The sequence below is a fragment of the Pongo abelii genome, chromosome 7, assembly GCF_028885655.2.
Source record: "Pongo abelii isolate AG06213 chromosome 7, NHGRI_mPonAbe1-v2.0_pri, whole genome shotgun sequence".
NCBI lineage: Eukaryota > Metazoa > Chordata > Mammalia > Primates > Hominidae > Pongo > Pongo abelii.
The window spans coordinates 161291544-161311013 of NC_071992.2; the positions used below are offsets into that span (position 1 = coordinate 161291544).

A 19470-nucleotide genomic window follows, 5' to 3' on the forward strand; every position below is an offset into this window, starting at 1 on the left:
GATCCACCCACCTTGGCCTCTCAAAATGCTGGGATTACAGGCGTGAGCCACCACACCTGGACGATGTTTTTAAATTTACAATATGTAAAAATGTTAAAATATATGGTGTTATCTTCAGTGTGAATTTTCTGATATTGAGGAAATAGCAAAAGTGAAGATCCTAGGTGCTGCAATGACAAGCATTACAGTATTTTCTTTTTAAAATGCTCTCCAGTATGTCTCAAAGAAAATATTCCTAAATCAGCAGCAATGAATTTTCTAAGTGGGAGAGATTACAGAAGCTTCTTTTTTGCTCACTTTTCTCTCTCAATTTCTCTAAAATGAACATGCACTGCTTTTGATTTAAGAAAAGAGGTTTGTTTAATGAGAAATGTCCTTTCACTCTGTGAAAACATTGTGTGGATAATAAGTGAAGGGCAGAGTCAGGTGCCGGGTGCGCATGCAGGAAGTGCTCAGCTGGACTCTGCCCTCAGACACTGCTCCACTGTTACATGGAGAAGTCCTCCCGGAGGTGAATCCGCTGATGCTGACACATGTTGGAACTGTGCCGGAAAGCCTTCCCACACTCACTGCACTTGTAGGGCTTCTCCCCGGTGTGGATCCTCCGGTGCTGAATCAAGTAAGTGCTCTGGCTGAAGGCTTTCTTGCAATCACTGCATTTGTAGGGTTTCTCTCCGTGGTGCAACCTCTGGTGGTGAATGAGTCTGGAACTGTTGTGGAAGGCCTTCCCACACTCGCTGCACTTGTAGGGCTTTTCTCCTGTGTGGATTCTCTGATGTTGGATGAGGTGTGTGCTCTGGCTGAAAACTTTGCCACAGTCATTGCATTCATAGGGCTTCTCTCCAGTGTGGCTTCTCTGATGTTCCACAAGTTTGGTTTTTTGAATGAAAGCTTTCTCACATTCATTACATTTATAGGGTTTCTCTCCAGTGTGAATTCTCTGATGTTGGATAAGGTTAGAACTTTGGGTAAAGCCTTTGCCACATTCCTTGCACTCAAATGGCTTCTCTCCAGTGTGAGTCCGACGATGTCGGATAAGGATTGAGCCATCACTGAAGGCTTTCCCACAGTCATTACATTTATAGGGCTTCTCTCCAGTGTGGATTCTCTGGTGATAAATCAGGGAAGAGTAGGCGCTGAAGTGTTTCCCACACTCCCCACACTTGTAGGGTTTCTCCCCAGTGTGAATCCTCTGGTGCTTCATGAGGTTAGGCCTCCGGGTGAATGTCTTCCCACACTCATCACACCGGTAGGGAATCTCTCCTGAGTGCATCCTTCGGTGATTGATGAACTCGCAGCTCTGGCTGAAGGCTTTCCCACACTCATCACATTTGTAGGGCTTCTCTTCAGTGTGAAGCCGCTGATGCTTGACAAGGTTGGCACTGTACCTGAATGTTTTCCCACAGTAACTGCAATAATGCAATTTTTTCCCAGTAGGAATTCTCTGACCTTCTTTAACAACTAAGTTTGCACTGAGGATTTCCCCAGAGTCACGAACTGTATTTGTTTTTTTTGACCTGTGTACACGCTTATGGTTGTTGAGATATGATCTCTGTTCAAAACTTTGCTCACATATATCACATTTGTGAAGTCTCTGATCGGGAACAGGTCTTGACAGCAACCTGAGGCTTCCCCCAGACTCCCCGCTGCTCTCCCCGTTGGTCAGTGTGACTGCCCTGGGGCCTCTCTGCTCCACTAGCTTTTCCAGGCTCCCCTCTGACTTCCTGATGTGGTCACAGGCTTCTACTGGCTCAGATCCCTGGGGATCTTCCTCACCAAATGTCTCCCGTGAAGTCAACTCCTTGTACTCAGTTCTAGTCCCAAGAGCTGAAACAAAAAACAGAACATCTAAGGGTCACCTGCTCTGATTCTGGAAGGCAGGCATGAGATGCTGCTGGCCACCTGTGGGGTACCAATCTGATCATCTCCAAAGTCCCAACAGCCTTGCAAAGATGAGAGCCTGGTGCTCAGGGGCTTACGCAGCTCACCTGGGGCCGCAGTCATACAGCCCTTCTAACATTCACTCCTTCCTTCCTTGATTTGACACTCACACAACAAACTTCTCCTGGGTGGCCACTCCCCAAGAATGGAGAGTGACAAGTACCCAAGTGGGGTCCTGCTACATGGCCGCTCAGAGACTGATACCAGCAGCCACACTCAGGATTGATTAGTCCTGGCCCCTACTTGCCAGCTGAGTCACCTGAGGCAACAACTCGCCTACCTTTCTGAGCCTTGGTTTCTCCATCTGTGACCACATGGCACTATCATGAGAACAAAACAGAGTAATACAACAGACTGACCATGAAGCACTCAGCCCGGTGCCCAGCACAGTGAGTTCCAGGTGCAAGCACCTCATGACTGCCACTTTCATTACTGCTCCCTTCCTAGTCCTAAGGGGTCTATCCTTCCACCCCTTGCCTGCTCTGCACTGCACATGAAGAGGTGCTGAACACCAACATCTGCCAAGATGTACAGCAGACGGTGCTCACACACTACTACAGGAGCCTGTGCTGGAGCTGCTGCTTTGGAGGACGGCTTGGCAACCATATCTAAAGCTGATCTATGAACATGCTGACTCAGTGACTCTGCTCCCAGGTACACACACGCCAGAAATGTATTCCGGCCACCAGAGAGATACATGCACAAGAGCGTCCACAGCAGTTCCTGTACAACCCCAAACCTGGACAACTGAATGTCCTCCACAAGTAGAAGGGAACGTAAGTTGTGGTGTGTTCATACAATAGAACAATGGCAACCAAACAGACCACACTGCTGCTCCATGAAACACAAGCAGCTCTCACAGTGTTCAGCAAAAGATGCCTGGTGTGAGTCTACACAGAAAAATCCAAAGGAGGAAGCAGCCTCTTGTGACAGGAGTCAGAAAGAAGACCCCTGTGGGGAGCAGTGGGAAATGGCAGAGGAGAGCCAGGGAGCTCCTGGGGAGCTGAAACAGTCTGTATTTTAATCTGAAAGATGATTTTTCATAAAAATTCACTGAGTTGTAAACTTAGGGTTTGTCCTATTTCTATAGATATTTACATTCAAATAAGCAAATTTACAAAATAAGAAGTCCTTTGAGCCAGCAGTTCCTTCCTAGAACATCATGAGACGCATGCAAAAAGGTGACCATCAGAGCTATCCAATCTTTTGGCCTGCACTTGCACTGAAGACATGACTGAGACTCATGCGCACAGAAATGGAAACATATTCCGTGTCTGCACAGCAGAACACACTATCATTTCTGTTAAGAAGCAGTGTCAGCCAGGCACAGTGGCTCACGCCTGTAATCCCAGCACTTTGGGAGGCCAAGGCAGGCGGATCACAAGGTCAGGAGCTTGAGACCAGCCTGGCCAATATGGTGTAACCCCATCTCTACTAAAAATACAAAAATTAGCCAGGCATGGTGGCGTGCACCTGTAGTCCCAGCTACTCGGGAGGCTGAGGCAGAAGAATTGCTTGAACCCGGGAGGCAGAGGTTGCAGTGAGCCGAGATCACACCACTGCTCTCCAGCCTGGGCAACAGAGCAAGACTCTGTCTCAAAAAAAAAAAGAGTGGCTCACACCTGTAATCCCAGCACTTTGGGAGGCCAAGGTGGGAGGATCGCTTGAGCCCAGGGGTTCGAGACCAGCCTGGGCAACACAGTGAACCCCTGTCACTACTAAAAACACAAAAATTAGCCAGGCATGGTGGCAGGCACCTATAGTCCCAGCTACTCAGGAGGCTGAGGCAGAATCGCTTGAAACCAGGAGGTGGAGGTTGCAGTGAACTGAGATTGCGCCACTGCACTCCAGCCTGGGTGACAGAGCGAGACCTCTGTCTCAAAAAATCAAAAAAGAAGCAACAGCGTCTGGGCCAGGTGCAGTGGCAGTGGCTCACACCTTAACTCCAGAACTTTGGAAGGCCAAGGTGAGAGGATCGCTTGAGCCCAGGAGTCCGAGACCAGCCTGGGCAACATAGTGAAACCTCGTCTCTGTAAAAAAATCAAAAAATTACTGTGAGTGGCACATGGCATGCCTGTGGTCCCAGCTACTCAGGAGGCTGAGATGGGAGGATCGCTTGAGTGCAGAAGGTCAAGGCTGCAGTGAGCCATGATCATACCACTGCACTCCAGCCTGGGTGATAGAGGGCGACCCTGTCTCAAAAAAAAAAAAAAAAAAAAGCAGTGTCGGTACATAACAGTGGAAAGGCCAGTGCTAGAAAAGGAATAGCAGAAATATACTACAACACAACCACGTCTGGGTAGTGAGATTCAGGGTGATGTGTAGTCTCTCACTTTTCCGCAGTGTATTAATTTAGAAGAGAGGGGAATTAAATGATAGCTCCATCACTAGGCCCTCATTGTCTGGCATCAGCTCTGGAGGGCAGGGTTCTGTGGGGTTCCGCAGACCCTCACCTCCCCTTACAGCACCCCTGCTCTGCACCTACTCACTCCCCTCTACACAGGACCTTGCCTGGAATGTCCATTCCTATTTTCCACAGAAATGCTGCCCTGGAGAGATTCTGCTCAATAATCTCCCCACCAAGGTGCCCAGACTGAGAGGGGTCACCTCGGCTTCAACAAAGGCTACTGTGAGGCCTCCTGTGCTAGCCCCGATGCATCTTGCCCACAAACTCCTGATTCATTAACCAGACACCCTGGACCCCAACAAATGCTCGTTCGGTGACTTGAGTTGGGGAGCAGATACCCTCACGCACCTGGGCTGTTGACTCTCAGGTGCTCTTTCCCAGAGGTGCCCTGAACATCCAGGACCCAGGGCTCATCCCCTCGCTCCAACTGCGAGATCACTCCAGGCTTGGGGCCTGCAGGTCCTACTCCTGGGAAGGAGACAGGGACTGGGGTTGGTACCAAGGACACAGGGCAGCACCTAGTGCTGTCTCACCCTGGGGCTGCAGAGTAAGGGAGGCACAGGCAGAGGGGGTGATGGAAGCCTGGACACCCTCTGGAGGGCACTGAGATTGGGCTGGGGCAGTCCTGAGCATAAGGGAATGAGAGCTCAGGGGTTCCCTCCACTAGGAGGTATGCAACTCCGCCCCCCTGGTGTCCCCCGCCCTACCAGGGAGGGGTCTGCCTGGGACCTGGAGCGAGAGGGAAGGGAAGGGCTGACTCAGGAAGGTCCCAGCACTACCCTTCCCCTCATCTTCTCAGATCAGGTGCCTGCCTGGGATAAAGGTCATCACCTACCTCTGTGCCCAGGGGGTGAGGCCCCCAGCCCAGCCTCTGCTGAGCCCTTAGCCCCCAGGGCTGTTCCCAGAGCTGAGTTCTGGTGAGGGCCTTACCCAGTGAGACTAGGTTCCCGTAGGTCTCCAGCATCACATCCCTGTAGAGGCCCCTCTGAGCAGGACCCAGGCGGCCCCATTCCTCCTGGGAGAGGTACACAGCCACGTCCTCGAAGGTCACCTCGGCCTGGAATGACAGGGACTGCTGCAGCCCAGGTGTGGTCCAGAGTGGGCTGGTAGTGGGCTGGTAGAGGCAGCAGAAGCATGCTAAAGGCAGCAGCACAGTGGGTGGCCTGACCCATCTGCCACCGAGCCAGCTAATATATCCCAAGGGATGGCTGCATGGGGGTCTCAGGGCCACCCCTACCATCATGTCAGCACCCCAAACCAGAGACACCTGGCAGTGTTTGCCAAGGAAAGCCCTGGGTAAAAACTTCACTCCTCCCAGGAGGACAGACACTCACCTGGGGTGGGGCAGACAGGAACAAGGCCGCCATTGCCTGAGGGTTGGGCTTTCTGAGGGCAGTGAGCAGGAGCTGGTCACTGAGGTGCTGAGGGAAGAGAACACAACAAGTGGAGGCCCAGTCTGGCCCCTTCTTCCACAGCTTAGGCTACTTGGTGCTGCCATAAACAGCCCTGCCTGCCTCACTGGTCCACCCCCGCCCATCCCAATGGGGGTACTGCTAGTTGGCCTCCCGGGCATAGACTCCGCTCTTTGCCTGGGGCTGCCCTCTCCAGCTCCACCTCTTTTTCTTCTTTTTTTTTTTTAATGACACGACAGGGTTTCTCTTAGTTGCCCAGGCTAGAGGACAGTGGCATGATCTCGGCTCACTGCAGCCTCGACCTCCTGAGCTCAAGCTATTCTCTCACCTCAGCCTCCTGAGTAGCTAGGACTACAGGCACGCACCACCACTGTTGGTGGAAGAGCTGAGGCAGGACTAGCTTGTCTGCCATAATGTAAAAGAGTCTTGGAACACGTCCTGGGTCCAGGGTCCAAACCCCCTCGTGGCCTTTGGAACACCAAGCTCTGTGCCAAAGGGTGGAAGGCTGCCCTGCCGCACCATAATCTAACCCAAGGCATAAAACCCCTCGTGGCTTGGATGGAATCCAGGGCTCAAGGCATAAAACCCCTCGTGGCTTGGATGGAATCCAGGGCTCAGGGCACAAAACCCCTCGTGGCTTGCATGGAATCCAGGGCTCAGGGCACAAAACCCCTCGCAGCTTGGATGGAATCCAGGGCTCAGGGCACAAAACCCCTTGTGGCTTGGATGGAATCCAGGGCTCAGGGCATAAAACCCCTCGTGGCCTCTGGAATGTGCACAGACTTGTTGGTTCCTTGCTTCTTGCTCTCCTAGGCTCGTAAACATGTTCTCCATTATCTCAGGTAGCAGAGCATAGTACATATGTGTCAAAGAAAATGCTAAACCATCACAGCTACGCTTGATGCACCGCTACCTTTCTATCCCCATGTCCTCATGTCCTCACCTGTCTACCCTCACGTCCGCATGTCCTCACCACCTGCTTCTTTGTTCGATCATCAATAAATAGTGTGGGCTCCCAGAGCTCGGGGCCTTCACAGCCTCCATACTAGCATTGGCCCCCTGGACCCACCTTAAGTACTCTTAACCTGTCTTTTCTCATTCCTTTGACTCCGCCGGACTTCATAGCCCCCACGGCCTGGTGTTGGGTCTGATCACCCCAACAATCACACCTGGTTAATTTTTATATTTTTTTGTACAGATGGGGTTTCGCCCAGGCTGGTCTTGAACTCTTGAGCTCAAGCAATCCTCTTGCCTCGGCCTCCCAAAGTGCTGGGATTAAAGGAGTGCACCAAAGTGCCCAGCCTCCAGTCACCTCTATTGCCTGCTGCCATTGGGCCGTCTATCCCCCTCCCTGCTCTGGCATGCTAAGCTGTCTCATTCAGGAGGAAAACGACAATACTCATTCACTTTACATGGAAGAATGAAGACAAAATGTTAAGGGCTAAGGAAGAAAAAAAATTAAAAATGATAGAAGGGGCCAAGCTCAGTGGCTCACACCTGTAATCCTAGTGCTTTGGGAGGCTGAGGCGGGAGGATGGCTTGAGCCCAGGAATTTGAGACAAGCTTGGGCAATGTAGGGAGACCTTAATGCTACCAACAAAAAAAAAAAAAAAAAAAAATTAACTGGCTGTGATGGCACACACCTGTAGTCCCAGCTACTTGGGAGGCTGAGGTGGGAGGATCACCTGGGCCCAGGAAGTAGAGGCTGCAGTGAGCTGTGATCGCACCACTGCACTCCAGCCTGGGCAACAAAGCAAAACCCTGTCTCAAAATAAATAAATAAAATAAGATTGACTCACCTACCAGAAGCATGAGACTCTCGGATTAGATACATGTGATGCAACTATTTGGCCTAAAATAAAATAACACAGAAAGGCTAAGTATTAGTAAATATTAGATCAAACACTAGTTAAAATGAAGCTGTGGTAGCTATATAACTTTTCTGTATCTTTAAAGCTTTTTATTTAAGTATATTTTTATTATAAAAGTTGACAAATCGTGAGTACACAGTTCAGTGGACCATGACAAATTGCACAAGCCCATGAAAGAACAGAACTGGCCGGGCCCAGTGGCTCACGCCTGCAATCCCAGCTCTTTGGGAGGCCGAGGTGGGTGGATCACCTGAGGTCAGGAGTTCGAGATCAGCCTGGCCAACATGGTGAAACCCCGTCTCTACTAAAAATACAAAAATTAGCCGGGAGTGGTGGCACATGCTTGTAATCCCAGCTACTCGGGAGGCTGAGGCAGGAGAATCGCTTGAGCCTGGGAGGCGGAGGTTGCGGTTAGCCGAGATTGTGCCACTGCACTCCAGACTGGCCAACAGAGTGAGACTCTGTCTCAAAATAAATAAATAAATAAAATAAAAATAAAACACTGCATATTACTAAAAGCCCACCAAAAAGCTGTAATAATTACAAACAGGTATGGATCTACCAAAGAGGAACTGGTAAATCCTCCTCTGGAGTGAGATTTTTTTTTTTTTCTTAGATGGAGTCTCACTCTGTCGCCCAGGCTAGAGCACAGTGGCACGATCTCGGCTCACTGCAAGCTCCGCCTCCCAGGTTCACACCATTCTCCTGCCTCAGCCTCCTGAGTAGCTGGGACCACAGGTGCGTTTAATTTTTTTTGTATTTTTAGTAGAGATGGGGTTTCACCGTGCTGGCCAGGATGGTCTTGATCTCCTGACCTTGTGATCTGCCCGCCTTGGCCTCCCAAAGTGCTGGGATTACAGGCGGGAGCCACCGCGACCAGTCAAGATTTTTAACATACTTCCCTCAGAAACAAGTGGGTCAAGTAAACAATCTCATGCTTAAAACATAGAGAACACACATTGTTTTCAACATACTGAATATTACCAAAAAAAAAAAGCAACAGAGAAAGTTTCAACAAATCCCAAAGGAATATATCATTTGGCAAAACAATTTCTATCCATATTGTTGTTATATTAGAAATATATGAAAAATTACCCTCTCTCCAGAAAAATATAGAAATGGAAACTAAAGTGGAAATAGAACCAAGCCTACCTAAAGAAAATTGTGCATCCTTAATAGACTCATTTTAACAGGAAAGACTGAAATAAATAAGTATTCAGCAAGAAATCAAATGCAGGCTGTGGCTCATGCCTATAATCCCAGCACTTTGGGAGGCCAAGGCGGGTGGATCACTTGAGGTCAGGAGTTCGAGACCAGCCTGGCCAACATGGTGAAACCCCATCTCTCCTAAAAAATACACAACTTGGGGCTGGGCGCAGTGGCTCACGCCTGTAATCCCAGCACTTTGGGAGGCTGAGATGGGCGGATCACGAGGTCAAGAGATCAAGACCATCCTGGCCAACTTGGTGAAACCCTGTCTCTATTAAAAATATAAAAATTAGCTGGGCATGGTGGTGGGCACCTGTAATCCCAGCTACTCGGGAGGCTGAGGCAGGAGAATCACTGGAAACTGGGAGGCAGAGGTTGCAGTGAGCCGAGATCGCACCACTGCACTCCAGCCTGGCCACAGAGTGAGACTCCGACTCAAAAACAAAACAAAACAAAACAAAACAAAACAAAACAAAACAAAACTTAGCCGGGCATGGTGGCGTGAACCTGTAATCCCAGTAACTTGGGAGGCTGGGGCAGGAGGATCACTTGAATTCGGGAGGTGGAGGTTGCAGTGAGTTGAGCTTACATCACTGCACATTCCAGTCTGGGTGACAGAGTGAGACTCTGTCCAAAAACAAAAAACAAAAGAAAAGAAATCAGATGCAGAATAAGAAAGTAAGTCAAGGAGGGCCGGGCGCAGTGGCTCACGCCTGTAATCCCAGCACTTTGGGAGGCCAGGGCAGGTGGCTCTCTTGAGCCCAGGAGTTCAAGACCAGCCTGTGCAACATGGCAAAACCCCTCTCTACAAAAAAATACAAAAATTAGCCAGGCATGGTGGCATGTGCTTGTAGTCCCAGCTACTTGGGAGGCTGAGGTGGGAGGATCACTTGAGCCCAGGAGGCAGAAGCTGCAGTGAGTCAAGATTGTACCACTGCACTCCAGCTGGAGTGACAGAGACAGAGCCAGAGCCTATGTCAAAAAAAAAAAAAAGAAAAAAAAGAAAATAGATGGAAAAGTAGGAAAGGAAATGTTATCAAGAACAAAAAAGGAAGGAGTGTATATTTAGGGCAATTTGAATCTATGCTCCCAGGTTAAAAAAAAAACCATTTTAAATAGATTAAAAAAAAAAAAAGAGCAAAAGGCCAGGTGTGGTTGGCTCATGCCTGTCATCTCCATACTTTGGGAGGCCAAGGCGGGAAGATCGCTTGAGCCCAGGAGCTCAAGCTCAGCCTGGGCAATATAGTGAGTCCCTGTCTCTACAAAAAATGAAAAAAATTAGCATAGCACAGCTTGGTGGCACATGTCTGTAGTCCCAGCTACTTGGGAGGCTGAGGTGGGAGGATCACTTGACCCCGGGAAGCATAGCAGTGGTTCTCAGAGTGTGGCTCAGGGACCCTGGGGTTCCATGCATTCAAGTTTGTGTTCACAACACTAAGAGGACACATTAGAAGCACTTGTAGTAGATTCAGCGACAAGAGAGGGACGTTCCCTCTCCCTGCTGCTATTCAACATCCTAGCCAATGCAGTAAGTCACAGAAAAAAGAAATATAAGCTACAAGGATCAGAAGAAAAAAGACAAAATCATCATTCTTTGAGAATGATAAAAATAATCTACATAGAAAAATCCAAGAGTTATCAATCCAGTGTTGGAATGACAGGAGTTCAACAGCATTGCCATATACAAAGTCAATAGAGAATAATTAATACCACTCCTATTTGTTAGCAATCAGCAACCGAAAACTGACCATTCACAATAGCTACAAAAACTATACAGTACATTGTCTTAAAAAAACATATGCATGTAATGGACAACATTATAAAACTTTACTGAAGTACCTTGGAAAGGTCTATGGAGAAACAGACAATGTTTCTAAATAGGAGGGCTCAATAACATAAAGATATCAACTATCCCCAAGTTACATTTATTTTGTGCAATTATAATAAACATTTCAACAGGACATGATATCTGACCAAAATGACTCCAAATATCACATGAAATAGTAACGATCTAAGATTAGCCAAGGCAGTGTGGCCAGGCGCAGTGGCTCACGCCTATAATCCCAGCACTTCGGGAGGCCAAGGCGGGCGGATCATGAGGTCAGATCGAGACCATCCTGGCTAACACGGTGAAACCCCATCTCTACTAAAAATACAAAAAATTAGCCGGGCGTGGTGGCAGGCACCTGTAGTCCCAGCTACTCAGGAGGCTGAGGCAGGAGAATGGCGTGAACCCGGGAAGCGGAGGTTACAGTGAGCCGAGATCACACCACTGCACTCCATCGTAGGTGACAGAGCGAGACTACATCTCCAAAAAAAAAAAAAAAAAAAAGATTAGCTAAGGCAATACCAAAAAAACAACCAAAGGAGGCAAGGGTGTGCCCTACTAGATATCGAAATGGAAGACATCTATGCATATGTTAATATACCTGCAATATTAATGGCAATGAAGAAGGACAATAAATGGTATTGGCACAACTGGTTTTCCATTGGAAAATAAAATTAGTTCCCTGCCTTCTGTGGTACACAAATATATTTCAGGCAGGTTGAAGACCTAAATGTTAAAAAAAAAAAAAGGTCGGGTACGGTGACTCAAGCCTGTAATCCCAGCACTTTGGGAGGCCGAGGTGAGTGGATCACAAGGTCACAGGAGTTCAAGACCAGCCTAGCCAAGATGGTGAAACACTGTCTCTACTAAAAATACAAAAATTAGCTGGGCGTGGTGGCAGGCGCCTGCAATCCCAGCTACTCAGGAGGCTGAGGTAGGAGAATCGCTTGAATCCGGGAGGCGGAGGTTGCAGTGAGCCAAGATCACGCCACTGCACTCCAGCCTGGGTGACAGAGCAAGACTCTGTCTCAAAAAAATAAATAAAAATAAAAATAAATAAACGATAAAAGCCTATAAAGAAAAAGATTGTTTGATTCCATCAAAAAGGAAAAAAGGCCAGGCATGGTGGCTCACACCTGTAATCTTAGTGCTTTGGGAGGCTGAGGTGGGCAGATTGCTTGAGCTCAGGAGTAGGAAACCAGCCTGGGTAACATGGTGAAACCCCAGCTCTACAAAAATTGGCCGATATGGTGGTGTGAGCCTGTGGTTCCAGGCAAAACCTCAGGTGGCTGAGGTAGAAGGATCGTTTGAGAATGGGAGATGGAGGCTGCAGTGAGCCAAGATTGTGTCACTGCACTCCAGCCTGAGCAAGACCCTGTCAAAAAAAAAAAAAAAAGAAAAAGAAAAAGGATTCTGTACAAGACACCACAAAATTAAAAGGCAAGCAGACAAGCTGCAGAGTGAAAGACGATATTTGCAGATGTGTAACAAAGTATAAATATACAGAATATATTAAAAAATTTTTTTAATTAGAAAAATGTCACAATTTTTAATAAATGAACACAGGATATGACCTGGCAAACCTTGTAGTCCCAGCTACTCAGAAGGCTGAGGCAGGAGGATCACTTGAACCTAGGAGTTCTGGGCTGTAGTGTTGCTGTGCCAATTGGGTGTCCCCATTAAGTTCGGCATCAATATGGTGACATCCGGGGAGCAGGAGACCATCATGTTACCTAAGGAGGGGTGAACCAGCTCAGGTGGGAAACAGGGCAGGTCAAAACTCCCGTGCTGATCGTTAGTGGGATCACGCCTGTGAGTGGCCACTGCACTCTAGCCCGGGCAACATAGTGAGACCCCCATCTCTAATTTTTTAATTAAAAAAAAAAAGTAAAGTAAAACAGGACTCTCCCCACAGATTGGGGAAATATAAAATACTTCATAATACCAAATGTTGAGGACACTGTAAACTGGTAGTTACTCTAGAAATATGTCTGGCCCTACCTGGTAGAACTGAAACCCTGCAAAACTCTCAGTGGGGAAACCCAACTCAAAGTATGTACTCTATGGAGACTCTTGCTAATGCACACAAGAAGAAACACAAGAATGTTACCATGTGCCTGTGTAGAAGAAGAAAAAACTTCAGCGTCCATCAGCAAAGTCACAGTGGTGGAAAGTAACGTCAAGGAGACAGAGCACAGTTATAAGGCTGAGAAAAACTGTCAGGTATAGAATATCCACAGTATAATACATACGTAGTTTTTTTTTTTTTTTTTTTTTTTTGAGACGGAGTCTTGCTCCATCGTCCAGGCTGGAGAGCAGTGGCGGGATCTCGGCTCACTGCAAGCTCCGCCTCCCGAATTCAGGCCATTCTCCTGCCTCAGCCTCCCGAGCAGCTGGGACTACAGTCACCCGCCACCACGCCCGGCTAATTTTTTTGTATTTTTTAGTAGAGACGGGGTTTCCCTGTGTTAGCCAGGATGGTCTCGATCTCCGGACCTCGTGATCCCCCCGCCTTGGCCTCCCAAAGTGCTGGGATTGCAGGCATGAGCCACCGTGCTCCGCCATACATATGTAGATTTTTAAGAGACAAAAACAGTATTAGGTTTGTAGAGATATAAGAAAACGAGGCCGGGCGCAGTGGCTCACGCCTGTATTCCCAGCACTTTGGGAGGCTGGGGCGGGCAGATACTTGAGGTCAGGAGTTCGAGACCAGCCTGGCCAACATGGTTAAACCCCATCTCTACTAAAAATACAAAAATTAGCTGGGCTTGGTGGCGGGCGCCTGTAATCCCAGCTACTCGGGAGGCTGAGACAGGAGAATCCCTTGAACCCGGGAGGCGGAAGGTGCATTGAGCCGAGACCGCGCCACTGGACTCCAGCCTGGGCGACAGAGCGAGACTCCGTCTCAGAAAAAGAGAGAGAGAAAGGAAAGAAGGAAGAGAAGAGAAAAGAAAAGAAAAAAGAAAAGAAAGAAAACATAAAGAAGAGAAACAAAAATCTGGCTGCCTGGCTGCAGGGAGAAAAGCCTTGGAGCGCCAGAAGCGAGGAGGGTGGGGCGGAGGGAAGGCACAAGCAGAGGGAGGAGCACTGGCGGAGCGCGGACGCTAAAGGCAGGAGGGGCGGCATTCGCAGAGGGCTGGGAGGACCGCTGGACGCACGAGCCCCGCCGCTGAAAAGCTGACAGGAGAGGGGCGTGGGAGGGAGCCGGGATGGGAAGCCTCGGGCCGCTGGGACCAAGGGGTCTGGAGCGCACCGGGACGCAGAAGCCGCTCTGTGCGGCAGGAGTCCAGGGGGCCCCGCGTGGGGCAAGGGAGTTGTGAGGGGCTCGAGAGCTGAAGGAGCCCCGTGAGGAGCGACCCCAGGGCTGGCAGAGAGCGGCGAGGCGCAGTCCGTACTCGGGGCCTTGTCCGGGGGTCCATGGAACAGGAAGTGCCGCTGATGGTGGGACGGACCCAGGCCAGCAGCACCGCGAGAGGACCGGGCACAGGGGCAGCGCGCAGGGGAGGGTCTGCGCCGGGAGGGTCTGCGCCCCGCGCGCCCGCCCCCGCCGGGCTCACACTCACCTCAGCGCCGCCGAGCAGCACGGCAGCCCAACCTCGCCCGTTCGGCCCTCCCGCCCCGCCAATCGGAACCGATCCGGAAGTGACGTCAGCCGACTGTCTGGGTCCGAGGCGCCGTCCGGGCCGCTCTGGGACGCTAGGAAGCCGCGTGTCGGCTGCCCACCTCCCTGGCTCGCAGTAAGGCTCCGGGGACCCGCGAATGGCAAAGCCATAAAGCGGGAATGCTGCCACCGGGTGGCAGTCCGAAGCCACGGCCCAGAGGCCTCAGAACTGGGGCGATGGTCAGAGTCGAAAACTATCAGTCTTTCCCTTTTTCTGAGAAATTCTCTCCCTAATGATCCACGAAAGGCGCCGCAAGCAAGAAAGAACTAGGCCCTTTCCTTTACAAAGAAACTGGAACCGCACCCTTCCTTAGGGCCAAGAGAGGATGCTTACTGGCCAAAGAAGCCTGTCTTGGGTTTAACCTATTGCCCCTCATCCCTAACTCCTGTAAATGGGGCCCAGTGTCCACTCTGGAGAAAGGGTTTTTCGGGTGCCTGAGCTGCTTCTGGAGCAAACTTTCCCTCATGGCCGGCCCATCGGCCAAGCCCTGCGTCCACTTTGCCCAGAAGGGAGGAGAAAAAGTGACCGCTTATGGCCAAGCTAAGCATCTAGTGCTTTCCCAAAACCCTCTTTCCAGATGCCCCTCCATCCTTCAGGAGGAAACACCGCCCTCCTGGATTCTTTCTCGACAAGTCACCTGGGACCGGCCCTGCGAATGACGGGATCAAAACCAGGTCCCGTAGTTACTGGCGGCGGGGCGGGGCTGGAGTGGAAGGACCTCATGAAGCCAGGGGCTTGAGACCAGCCTGGCAATAGCGAGAGCCTGTCTAAAATAAACAGGCCCTGCTGGGTCACTTCCTAGGTGTGGTTGGCGCCCAAAGACAGGTGGGGCCATACCAGCAGGATCAGGAAAGCAAGATCAAGAAATGGGGGGTAAGGTTCTCTAGAGACAGCGTGGACCACGACAGCCAGGAGCCACCACACAGCCAGTTAGGACTTGTCATCCCGGAGTGACCACGGAAGCCTAAGGTGACTATTCTCACCTGCCAGGCACTCTCCAACCAAGTCTATAGGGAGAGCACCATGCCTCATCCTGCCTGCTGCAGTTCCACAGGAGTGTTGTTACGGGCAGTGATCTGCAGCTGCTGCATTCACTGGTGGAACTTCCTCGTGTGAAAGTGCTGATAGGATGCTGTCCTGGGATCTCCTCACTGGGTCATGGTTAAGGGACAAGATGCCACGGCTATGGCCAAACAGGAAGCCCCTCCACTCTGCCTTGTGACAGAAACCAGCTTACTTGCCCTCCCATTGCAGAGGGGGGGTTCCCCAACACTTCCAACCTGATTCCACTCAGAATCACCACTCTCAGCCTTGTCACTACCAAAGCTAGAGAGAAGGAAAGTATCAGCCCCTGCCAGCAGGGAAAGGCCATGTGCTTTAAGGTAATCAATGCAGCTTTGGGGGCTGTTCCTGGTTAGTTTCTCTGCCCCACGGAAGAGGGGGGGCTACATGCCCTGTGAAGCTGTGGAGTTCCAGGACTCAAGGAGCAGACCAACCTACTGCTGGTGCCAGCTCCAGTCCAGTGTAGGGCTCTAGGTGGGTGGGATTCCCCATACACACACTGCATGCATTCATCCCTTTGTTCAGCAATCCCAGCAGTGACCTGGGACCCCACACTCAATCACCACCCTCAACCTCACCTGTCACTATCAGGCTAGAAAATGAGGAAAGGCATGAGGCTCCACCCACCACTCACAGGAAAAAGCACCCAGAACCCTCCAGTCAGTGACCATCCCCGCCATGGCGGGGTGGGAATGCATGCAGAAACACAATGGTAAAAGCCAGCCTAGGAATGGCTTCCTGGCTGTAGACAGGGTGCCTGTCCCACGTTCCTCCAGGGCCCATCCCAAGTTCCCAGTGCAAGGCAGTCACCTGCAAGCCAGGTATCCCTGGCAATGACTTAAACACACTGACATCAGCAGGGCTGTACCCAGTATGGAGGGGAAGGGTGTAGCCCAAAGACCCTGGGCAAAGGACCGCCTCAGGTGCTGAGCAAGTTAGCAGGGAGCTGGCAGAGTGAGGGTATGGTCCAGAACACCAGGCTCACGATTGCGTCCTATTCTGTTTCCTGATATGTAAAATGAGTGTTCACATCCAAGCACTGCAGGCCATGGGACTGAGTCACCCACCTAAGTGTCAGGTCCTGGATGCCACATTCTTGGTCCCCTCTGTGGGGAAGCAAGCGTCTTGCCCAGGGTACCTGCACCTCGTTTCTAGTTGTGAACTTTCCCTTCAAGCTTCTACCACTCATTGGTGGTCTACTTCAGTAGTCTACCTTCCTCCCAGTACCAACCAGGGGGATCCCACAGAAATCCTCCCAGCAGGGACCCCTCCCTTTGAAACCATGGGGGTGGGCACAGCCTGGTGGCATAAACACAAACTTTATTGAGGCCCTCAGCACTAGTTCTCTTTCTCCTGCACAGTCTTGGTTCCCCGGAGACGTCCAGTCCGGCGGGCAGCAATGAGACCCACTTTGCGGCCAGCAGGGGCATCTCTGCGGATGGTGGAGGGCTTGCCGATGTGCTGGTGGTTGCCACCTCCAAAAGGATGCTCCACAGGCTGCAGGCAGAGGAAGATGGCTTTACAAACCTCTTCCCCACCACCCCCCGCCCCTGGCCTCGGGGTCCCACCCGTTAGGGGCCCGATTCCGCGAAGCCCCTCTCCACAGCATGTGCCTCTAGACAACCCCAGTCGGGCTGACTCTTTCCAGCTCAGGCCCCCACTGCCCCTCCCAGCCTCCGTTTCTTGCGGAGAAACGGTGAACGAGGGTGAGCCCACCTCCTTCAGGAGTGCTGGAGCAGGATCAACAGTCCTGTGACTACAAACCACCACCTGCTGCTCCTCCCACCGCAAACCCCCTCCTGCAGGGACACCTGTGGATGGGACTTGTCTACCCAACCGTGTGGCCACTGTACCTTGAATACCCGAGTCTGCATTTCTGGGTTACTTACATTCATGGCCACACCCCGCACTCGTGGCCAGCAGTTTCTCTTTGCCTTATATTTGTGGTACGCCCGGCCAGCCTTCAAGATGGGTTTGTCAATTCGGCCACCTCCAGCCACCACACCTGTAAGGGAGATCAGGTACCTCAGGGAACCCCCAGTTGGTCAGAGCACCCCTACCTCCTCTCAATCTCCTGTCACGCACCTTCACAATACTGCATCCAACTACCTAGCAAAAAGCTCACTTGCCTCCACCCTAGGGAGCCCCTTGCACCCTGTGAGCTGACATCCAGTTTCCTCAATCCACAATGGGCAGGCAAGCCAAGGCCCTCACCTCCATCACATAGAATGCTGGCTGAGCTCCAAGTGCAGGGAAGCACCCCCCTCACCACGTGTGAGACATCAGGCAGGTCACTCAACCTGACATAGGATACTTGATTCAGCCTGCCAATCTCAGCTTTGCTTATTCCAGGAACACAACCTCAGAGCCTCCCCCGTGCGAGGCTGAGTTCGTCACAAGGATTCCAAGATGTTCCCAAACAGCACAGTGAGTTAACCTAGACTCAAATCCTTTTTCACTCACTCACTAGATGTCTTTGAGAAAGTCACAATCTCTCCCTGCCTTCTCTGAAAAGGCTGTTAACCAACTGTATGCAAGTACAGCAATCAGGAAGCCCACGGTAGAATTCAAGTCCCTGGTGACTTAATCCCAATCTCGTTTAACGCCACAACAGCAGTAAAGCAGGTACTGTTGTGCCCGTTTTACAGTGATGACAACTGAGACTACAGGATGAGCTCAAACTTACAAAACCCAAGTTTTAGAACAGGTAATCGAATTCCAGGGACCAAGTCTAGCCACTGGCTGTCCACCGGCGCTCACAGCCTGTTCACCCTCAGCATTCAACTGCTGCCTGATACTCACCAACCACAGCTCTGTTGGCTGAGGAGATAACCTTCTTGGAGCCGGAGGGCAGCTTCACACGGGTCTTCTTGGTCTCAGGGTTGTGGGAGATAACGGTGGCATAGTTCCCTGATGCCCGGGCCAGCTTGCCACGGTCTCCAGGCTTCTCCTCCAGGCAGCACACGATTGTACCCTCAGGCATGGTGCCCACAGGGAGCACATTGCCAATGTTGAGCTGGGCTGCAAGGGGAAGCAGCATCAGGCCGTCAGCACAGTAAGAGGCAATGCGAACCCCCTCGCTCTAGGCAGCCCGCGAAGTTGCGAGCACAGCATTCAACATCCAGTCTCCCCGGTACAGCTCTCTCAGCACCCACCGGTGCCCACCGTGGCCACTGGTCTGGGCAAGCGGATGTCCCCACCTGAAGCTTCTGCCTGCGAGGTTCCCGTATCGGCTTAGAACGTTAACTCCTCCGGCAACACCCAGACCCCTCCCCACCCCGACCTTCCTTCCCCGCCGCGATGCTAACCCTTCTTGCCGCAATACACAAACTGGCCCGTGTGAATGCCCTCGGCGGCAATGAACAGCTCCGTCCGCTTCTTAAACCGGTACGGATCCCGGAAGACCACCTTGGCGAGGGGAGCGCCGCGGCCCGGGTCGTGGATGATGTCCTGTGGGCAGAGGCGGCGTGACTGCGGCGTTCCGGCCGGGCGTCCCGTCCCCTCCCGCCCCGCCCTGGTCAGCGTTCCACACCTTGACGATGCCCTTGATGTAGCCGTGCCGCTCAGCGAAATCCACGGCACGCAGGCGCGCAGCGCCCTTACGGTGCTTCACGTGCGCGCGGAACACAGACCCGGCGCCCTTCCTCTGTCCACGGATCACACGGCCCATGGCGACGGGTCCTGGGGGCGACTCAAGATTAGCGCGGCCGGACGGCCCGAGTACCCCCGCCAGCCCGGCTTTCCGGGACCCCGCCCCCGAGGCCGCCGCGCCCACCACCCCCTACCCTCTCCGCGGGCGCCCGCACCGGCATCCTCTCCCGAGGGCCGGCCCGGGTCTCAGCGCGCCTCAGGGAGGACGATGGCGGCGGATACTGCCCATGCCGCAGGGCCGCGACCATGACCTACCTGTTCACCAGCGCGGCCGAAAGAGGAAACGCGAAGTTCGCGAGCCGCCTTATCTTCCGGGGCGGGGCCCAGGGCCCCGACACCTTCCGGGCGCGCCACCGCCAGCCCAGCGCGGTGCACGCCGGGGCTTGTAGTCACCAGCGGCATCCGGCCCCGCCTACTTCTCCGCCTC

At 51.8% G+C, this 19470-nt stretch overlaps 2 protein-coding genes across 16 annotated transcripts; both read right to left on the reverse strand.

Moving 5' to 3' along the window:
* Nucleotides 1-335: 335 nt before the first annotated feature.
* Nucleotides 336-16565, reverse strand: ZNF34 (zinc finger protein 34). 15 transcript variants are annotated; one of them, XM_024250784.3, is made up of 7 exons: nucleotides 14232-16565; nucleotides 12252-12401; nucleotides 7564-7612; nucleotides 5683-5769; nucleotides 5279-5405; nucleotides 4697-4816; nucleotides 336-1827 (listed from the first exon to the last, which is right to left on the reverse strand). In XM_024250784.3, exons 3-7 carry the CDS (start codon nucleotides 7570-7572, stop codon nucleotides 488-490), a joined length of 1683 nt encoding a protein of 560 aa, XP_024106552.3. In that variant the 5' UTR covers nucleotides 7573-7612; nucleotides 12252-12401; nucleotides 14232-16565; the 3' UTR covers nucleotides 336-487. The 15 variants fall into 15 exon arrangements, with proteins under 15 accessions (XP_024106552.3, XP_054375052.2, XP_024106550.3 ...); XM_054519077.2 differs by having other exon boundaries at nucleotides 7560-7612; XM_024250782.3 differs by having other exon boundaries at nucleotides 12243-12401.
* Nucleotides 16566-16695: 130 nt separating this feature from the next.
* On the reverse strand, nucleotides 16696-19323 carry RPL8 (ribosomal protein L8). The gene is given in 6 exon segments (NM_001134038.2): nucleotides 16696-16889; nucleotides 17282-17397; nucleotides 18195-18413; nucleotides 18701-18842; nucleotides 18925-19073; nucleotides 19299-19323. Coding segments are annotated over 5 exon segments (774 nt in total). The 5' UTR covers nucleotides 19063-19073; nucleotides 19299-19323; the 3' UTR covers nucleotides 16696-16730.
* Between the last annotated feature and the right edge of the window lie 147 nt (nucleotides 19324-19470).

Coding starts and splice junctions, on each gene's coding strand:
- ZNF34 (XM_002819575.6), bottom strand. Junction 5,406..5,682: donor TCCTGTCTGCCCCACCCCAG/GTGAGTGTCTGT, acceptor CTGTCATTCCAG/GCCGAGGTGACCTTCGAGGA. Junction 4,817..5,278: donor CGGGAACCTAGTCTCACTGG/GTAAGGCCCTCA, acceptor TCTCCTTCCCAG/GAGTAGGACCTGCAGGCCCC.